At 31.2% G+C, this 8,571-nt stretch overlaps 1 protein-coding gene across 1 annotated transcript; it reads right to left on the bottom strand.

The window, feature by feature from the left end:
* Positions 1–1,861: 1,861 nt before the first annotated feature.
* Positions 1,862–4,597, bottom strand: LOC118200908 (uncharacterized). Its single transcript, XM_085817436.1, has 2 exons — positions 4,450–4,597; positions 1,862–2,328 (listed from the first exon to the last, which is right to left on the bottom strand). The coding sequence occupies exon 2, from the start codon at positions 2,308–2,310 to the stop codon at positions 1,978–1,980; it is 333 nt and encodes a 110-aa protein (XP_085673562.1). The 5' UTR covers positions 2,311–2,328; positions 4,450–4,597; the 3' UTR covers positions 1,862–1,977.
* Between the last annotated feature and the right edge of the window lie 3,974 nt (positions 4,598–8,571).

Here is an 8,571-nt window from a genome sequence, read left to right as displayed (position 1 = left end):
AAATCATCAGTACTGAACATCATCTGTCTGGGATTTTCCCTCCAGAAGATTTAAATTTTCTAGAACTGAAGATTTTATTTTCTACATTTCTTATTTTTATTTCTAGAACTGAAAATGTTTTAGACAGAATGCATTGCTTTAAACTTAAGAATTAAGGCCGATATAAGATCAATGATTTTTAAAATTAGATTTCTCAGTTACCACCATGAAATTCTTTTATAGGTTGGTTCAGTTTAGGCAATAATAATATTGAATTATATTTTTATAACTGAAAAATTTTCAAGTTTATATAATTTTACATATTAACCCTTTGGTGGTTGCAAGACTAATGGATTCTTTCTTCATAAATACGCTCGATATCTGTCAGTTGTAAATTTGTAATGAGTGCTTGTTTGTTTGAGCCAACTGCAGTGCGTAACTGCAGTACGAAATGAGCTAGTTTATATCTATCAAAAGGATTAATAGCCATGCTATAAAATAAACGTCGCTGTATAAAACGATTGTATAAAACTCTTACCTCTAACCTTAAAATGTACGTTATTAGGTTCTGTGACTTAACCTGTACGTGATTAATTTTTACGTAAGCCACTATTTTTTAATCTTAACAACATTTTATACAAATTCGCAATTTTCTTTGAAAAGTAGTATTTTCACCTTAAAACGAACGCTAACCTTGTAGAGACATTAGGTTATTTTTGGAAGCCGGAGAGATGAAAAATTATCAACTGCCTTCGCCGGGAATCGAACCACGGACCTCTGAAATAGCGGATCAGTGTGCTGATCACTACACCACGAAGACACGCTAGGAAATCGCACCTTTTAAAGGGCGACTGGGATTTTTAGAGGACCCAACCGCCAAATCCTGAGCGAGGAGAATCATGATCCAACACCGTTTTAGTTCGGGCGCTACTGTAGAGACATTAGGTTATTTTGTGAAGCCAGAGAGATGAAAAATTAGCAAACGCCGTCGCCGGGAATCGAACCACGAACCTCTGAAATACTTGCTCAGTGTGCTGACCACTACACCACGAAGGCACGCTAGGAAGGCGGGAGAAACACCTTATAACCTTTCTGAAACATTATTTCTCTTTTAAAAGTTCTTGTAATATTTTTATCTCTGATACAGTAAAAGCAAATGTTTAATGAAATATTTCCCTTCTAATAAGGTACTTTAGAGGTGTAAATAGAAGCAGCACCGGCTAATAGTCGGAAGTTCTGGAGTTCGAACCTCTGGGAGAGTACTGTTCATTTTTAAACTTTCTGATTATGAAAAATTCAAATATACTCTACAAGTTGCTCTGGCTACAGCATCGTTAATTCTTCATGTTCATACCTCCAAAAAGTAGTTAATTTATTCTACAAATGACATTATAGAGAAAATATTATAATTTTGAATGAGTTTTCAAACTAATATTTTATTGTTATTCCTTAAAAAAAATATTGCTCTCAATATTGACTCTCTTCCTAAAATAACTAATTCTGAATTTACCTAATAGGGTCTATATTTATGCTAAATAATATATTTTATAGCATTTATTTTTGAATTTCCATATTGAGGCTTGTTTAAAAATTATTACTATTGTCACAAAGTAAATTTATTAATAATATGATCAGAAAACATATTGAAAATTAAATGACAATTAGTGAAACATTTAATGGATATGTTAAATTATAAATTATCGAAATTATTTTACACTCTTTCCCTCATTTTAATCAGCATTTTATTTAATCCTTCATTAATTTCGTTACTTCATTACTTACAATACTCCATTACTTTAAACGTTTGCTTGATTGATTTTTTTATTTTATGCAAATAAATTGTGCCATCGTACTCTAAAGGTATACTTTCCAAACCACAAACTATATAAATAAACAAAACTTTATTTACAAAACAATGAACTTATAATACAAATGTACATTTTTACAACTGCAGAACCTCCTCAGGCTTGGCTCAAACTCTCTCGACATTATGAAATTCTACCAGCCACTGTAACCATGTCCATAAAGACCGTGATCAAGTGGTGCAAGTGACAAAGCCTCTGCATTGTCGTATCCTTCAGCGAGGTCTAAAGCAAGTCCATGTCCATGCCCATGATGTCCATGATGTCCATGATGACCATGATGGTGCTTGCGAAGAAGTTTAGCTAGAAGACCGGCAGCGAGAAGAGCTTCTACTGCACCATGACCCCCATGACCATGATGACCACCACCAAACATTCCTCCCATCATACCTCCAGCTTCTACAATAATTCCACATGAGGATAGCAAAAGGCAGACGCAGATGAAAATGATTTTCTGTGATGAGGCCATTATGTTCTGGAACTATTTCTGAAAAATGAGAAAACAATGAAATCGAAAACTTTCAGTATATTTTCGAAGGAAACATAACTATAAGATATCTTTAATATTAGATTAACACAATGAAGTTGTGTTTTCTTTAGAAAACGTTATATGTCAATTGTTCCGTAACACCTTTCAAAAATAATTACAAACTGAAAAATTTTTTATTAGTTTCATATATTTCCTTTGATTAATGCAATGTTATTACAACTTTCCATTAGACAAAACAATTCATTATTCGTCTCTTAACATCCAGAAAAAATGTTTAATGAAACATTTTAATGTGAACTTACAGGATTAAAATCGTATTAACATTAAAATCGTATTAACACATTTATCATTGAATATTACATGATTTTCACATCTAGCTGGGATTTTGTTTTGATAAGAATTAATACATTTCAACAGAAAAATTATATTTCTTTTACATATTTTATTCTACTAGAATATAATTGTTCTCATTTATATCTAAAGTGTTGTGAAGCATTTCCTTTAAAATTCCAAAAGGTACATTACGTAAGTTAGCATAAATCGACAAAAGTTAGATAAATTTGAGTGATAGCAGATGAAAACTTCAGATTAAGAGGTTCATTTGATAAGAACTCTGTTTATAACATTAATTTGTTCATAGGTAAGACATTTTAAATATAAAAGAATACTTATTTTATTTCTACTGGCTGAAAACTTTTTTAGATTCAAATTTATTACATATTAAGTAACCAAATATAATTAAATTATTTTTATATATAAATACATAGTAAAAGCATAATTTGTTAATTCCAGAGGTGCATCCGTATATTATATCTATAACATTTAGAACTTAATTTAAGTTCGATTTGATTTGAGCTAAGCACGCTAGGGTTATCTGCGGAAGGGGAAGGATGCCTTTTAGAAGGACTTTCTAAAGGAAACTAGCTTCATGTTACAGAGAAAAACCACAAAAGCCCATGCATCGCGGTGATCCGAACCTAGGTCGAACTACCAGTGTTCAGCAACATTCCACTCGGCTACTGGTAATTTAAGAAATTTAGTGTACACATGGGAATGGAGCTACTGGTTCTCGTATAATGATGATATACATGATGATGTATAATGATGCACGTATAATAATGTATAATGATTAAATGAGGCATTTTTCTGTGGGGCTACATTCAGACAGAAAGAAAGTGAATAAATAACAATGAAAATAAATGATACAACTAGTCATTTATTGTATCTTATACTTTCTGCAATGAATAAAATTCTAGCGATCATTGCAAACATTAATTTTTAATAATATTTAACTTTTTTGATTTCTTTAGATAAAGTACTGCATTTTAGCTTGTGTAAAATGTTTCACTAATGAACTCCACTTCTTTTTGTAATTTTATTTGCACAAGAAAAATTAGTGTGCATATGCACACATAAATTATATCAGCGTAAATATTGTTTCCGTATCTTATGTCATCAAATAGCATATTATTTTCTACTCTACCTTCTGTCTTACATTAAACATATTCTAGTATGAAAACATAGCTTATTATTTGTTCCATTATAAAAACTAAAGTAAGTATGTTCTTCACACTTTTAACAATATTTATAAAAGAAGTTTACTTTTGTTGTTAATTTTCGATTTGTAGACAATAATTTAATATCTTTAAGTCTTTAAAGTATTCTCTAAAACAACAGCTTACCTAAAGTTTTAGGTAAAATCATTATTGGTGTTTTATTAAGCAAATTATTATTACTTTATCAGCCACATATGCCATCGCAAAATTTCAAATTTTACGATTTGCATGATTTCGATTAATTTTATCTCATAAAATGCCAAATGAATAACTTCTTTCAATTAAATAATTAATTTTAACTACACTGAAGCTCCGTATCGGGAAATCAAAGAGTATTTTCTAATCACGTTTCTGGCGTTAATTAGAATATGAAAGCTTTACTTGTAAAGCTCCATCATCTTGAACATCCATATGTAAATTAAATAAGTGATAATGATCTGTCGATAACTCCTACAATGATTATAAAATATGTCTATTATCTTGTGTAAGAATTCAAAATCTTCGGCATACTGATCTTTAAGACTAAATTGCACTTTATCAGTTATATTCAAGTCGTACTCACCAGGTTCGAAGAACTTGAAAAGCTGAAAAGAATGGAAGCTGATTGATGACTAATGGTCGTGTGCATCGCCTTATATACTCAGCTTTCTCCATCCTGGGGAAGTTGTTAACTTCCTAAACGGAAACCATTTATTACCGTAAATGCCTAAAGGACGAAAACTTTCCCTTTAACCGTTTCCTGTGATATATTTTAAAACATTGTTGAATTAACCGGACCATGACAGAAACAGCTAAAAGGTCTTGGGTGCATTGGGGAAATTCCCACAGCCCTTCCTTTCCTTTTCTAATTCAGAGCTCTGAAGCAAGAAAAAAACCTTTTAATCTTAATCAAGTAGCTTGTTTTACAGCAAGAGGATTGGAAGTTCCGTTTTGCCGTGCTGGAAAATATTACTTCCGAATTAAATAGTAGAAATGCCGTTAAACAAACAAATTGTTTTATTTTTAACCGCAAAGAAGATTACATAACGAATTAGAAGGAAATTTCTCGATTTTTGATATTCTAGAGACGCGATATAAGTTTTCCGCAGTATTTAAACCATGAAAATTCTACCCAGTTCTTGATAAGAAAACTAAGTCACGTGTAGAATAATAGGATACATAAGAATTCATACTCATTTTTATTCAGTTATATTAGGATATTAAAATTCCTTCCTATAAAGTAATTATAAATAATACGCATCATAAAGTATGTTAAAATTAATTCAGTAATACATATATGGTAAGCACTACATATATTATTATTACCATTGATCAGTAATGTTCAAACTTCGTCGACTCACGGAACCTTTAGAACTCTAAGCCTTTTTCGGGGAACACCCTTCCATGCTTAGAAAAATATATCTGAAAATAATATTTGAAGTACATTAATATATCATTATTATTTTATATTATAAGGTATTTCTTCTGCCTCCTTAGCATGCCTTCGTGGTGTAATGGTCAGCAAGCTCGGTGCGTATTCGAGAGGTCCGTGGTTTGAGTCCCGGCGAGGGCATTGCTCATTTTTCATCTATCCTGTTTTGAAATAACCTAATGTTTCTACAATATAAAGACAATTAAAGTACTACACGTTTTAAGCATTCACTTGTGCTCCAGTAGTCATCTAATCTTTTGCTACATTTAGTGACAGGAGCGTGCTTGCATATTTTACTCAAACTGTCAAATTCTAGTTATATTTATGTTATCTACAGTTGTATTTCATATTCTGCATATAATTCGTTTCTATGTTTGTTTTTGCTACTGCATACGCTAAGAAAGATTTTTCACTTAAATACGTTGTTCTGAATGGCATTAAATGTTTTTAGCTGTGTTAGACACATTTCTGCATACACATCGTCAGAACAATCGGAAAACAGGAGCATCTGTCGCACGTACGTTGCTGACTTTGCGTTATGGACGTTGGCAGTCAACAGACGAAGCTTCTGACTAATTTTCAAAGATAGCTAAATTCATCTTTATATTTTTTGGTTAGTAAATGCTGAACAAATAGTGTGAGTGCTTTATAATTTTCTTGTCGAATTTTTACTTTGACTCGCAGAACCCTTTGGGCTCTGCGGAACATAGTTTAAAGATCACTATCATAGATCATATATTTTTTATCTTACCTCTGGTAGGCAGTAACCTTAAGAAGATATCCTTTTGTTTAGCACAAGATAATGCTTTAAGCGATTAAAAGAATAAGAAAGTCGAATTTCATTAGAAATTTTCATGATATTACTTTTGAAAATATTTCCAGCAAATGTCTTAAAGTGATTAAATAGAAAAGTGGCATGATGAAATTTTTTTAAATGTGTTTGTAAATATAGTATTTGTTCGTAAAACTTTTATTCATTTTATTTATGTGTTAAGATAGCTATTATATCTGTATAATGTCACATCCATGTTACAATAAGAGGCTACACATTTCTTGTTTAATTATTTTCAGTTATTTCTCTTATTAAATAATTTATAATATTTATGATTTCATACTGTTGTTATGCATTCAAGTTTTCATAAGAATAAGATAAATTGCATTAAATGTTTATTTAATGTTTTATTAAATGTCGGCAAGTTTTACAACGTTATTATGTGTAGAATAATTTCACCATTAGCTAGTAATTATGAGGAATACTGAAAATCGGATATTACTACTTTATTGACCAGTACGCAGAAATCGGTTATGAAAATAATTTTAAAATGTTAGAATCAATATTATCGCAATGTTACAAATTCAAACAATGAATAAGATACTATATAAATTTTTAAGAAGAAATTATATGCGCTAACTAACTGTTCTAAAAATTTATCAAAAGGAATTAATGTCTGGAGTAAATTTTAAAATTTTAGAATTGTTCTTTAATTGAAGAATCGTGTAAGATCAATGTTATTATTCCAGCAGAAAGATTTAAAATTAGGAGAGAATCATATCTTTCTAATTTCCTCGTCAAAAAAATTGATAGTAAATTTTCAATGAATAAACAGGAATATTATTTTTACCTTTCCTCCAACCCGTATACGTGATGGAGGTAATGTTTACGGTCCCAATATCTGATAGGGAGTCTTCAGTGAATAAACATGAATTCAGGTCCCTACAACACGGTTTTACTATTTCTTACATGTATGTATGTGCGTCACAATTTCATCGTCCACGATTACCCGAATACCAAACTCCCAAGAACTTCTGGTTTTCGTATTTAAGATTTCTGCATTCTTACTTGAAGGCCATAACAATTTTTAATAGATAAATAACCAGAAGTGGTACTTTACAAGAAGCCCATAACAGTTTTTGTTAAACATTATATTAAAATATAATCTAAAACGTTTCAGTTTTAATAAACACTACATTACAATATAATCTAAAACTTTTCAGTTTAGTATTTAAGACATTTCTATCAATGGGGACAACATATTAGGTTTTGGTTAAAACTGATAAACCGGAAATTATACTTTATTTGAAGCTCCGAACAGACATTCGTAAAAATAAATAAATAAACACAATAAAAAAAAAACCTGAAAGGTTTCAGATTTTAAATTCATCCAAAGGTGCATTTTTTTAACGTTTTGAGTGTTACCTTTATTTATTAAATATAATGTTCTTCGCACTTAAACCATAAATTTCAGTTCAATAGCAATGTCGCAAAATAATTTTAAAATGAGCCTATCTTTAGAATTTCCAATACACAGTTCCACGTGCTGGAGATAAAAAAGTTCTCCCCCCTCGTAGATTGTTGCCATTACACGCTTTCAAATTGTTGAGTTTGTTGCTCAAAAATTCGTCAAAGTTTTACAAAATATGAAATCGATAATAATAAAACTCCAAATTTCAAATTTGGGCTTCCACATGCCCATATTCGCAGTAGGATTCAAAATTCGAGGGCTCTAGGTACCGTTGTTTTATCACAATGCGAGAAATATACCTACATTTTTTCATTATTTAATTTCGGGCTCACCAGCGCCGAGCGGTAAAGTCGCTGAACACTGGTAGTTCGGTCCGAGGTTCGAATCCCGCGAATGGGCTGGCTGCGTGGGCGTTTTCGTGGTTTTCCCCATGTTTAACGTGTAGACGATTCAGTTTTCCTTAGAAAGTCCTCCACGAAGGCATCCTTCCCCTTAAGTAGACAGCCCTCGATGCTTTGCCATAATCACACACATTATTTAATTTCTTCAAATATAATGCAGGACTCTAACATTTAGTGGCAACAGTTTGAAAAGTGAAACGGACATTTATAGTGATTCAACGCAAAATCGTGAAACGAAAACAATAGTCCTTCAGGGACAAAAACTCCTTTGGACTATTTAAACAAAAAAAAAAAAAAAAAAACTTGTGCCACTTTGGTAGACGGTTGCACGGATTTTGGTGATTTACTTTGGTGCAATTGTTGGCGTGATTTTTACAATCGTCAGCCATCTTGAAAAACGTTGTTTTTACGTATTTTGCGCATAGTAAAGTATTCGAAACTTTAAAAAAATAAATATCGTTAAAAATAATGGATTAATTTTTCGTTGAAAATGCCGTTTTTTAAGATGGCAGGCAAATGTAAATGAATACATTTGCTACGAGTATAAAATACTAAAGTAAGGTTAAATTATTACTTTCATATAGCAAAGAAATAGAATAAAAACACCGCTATAAAAACATTGCGACAAC

This window comes from Stegodyphus dumicola, chromosome 5 (genome assembly GCF_044657685.1).
Source record: "Stegodyphus dumicola isolate Sdum_Otavi_A_Nest chromosome 5, ASM4465768v1".
NCBI classification, from domain to species: Eukaryota; Metazoa; Arthropoda; class Arachnida; order Araneae; family Eresidae; genus Stegodyphus; species Stegodyphus dumicola.
This window is presented reverse-complemented; position numbering and strand designations above follow the sequence as displayed.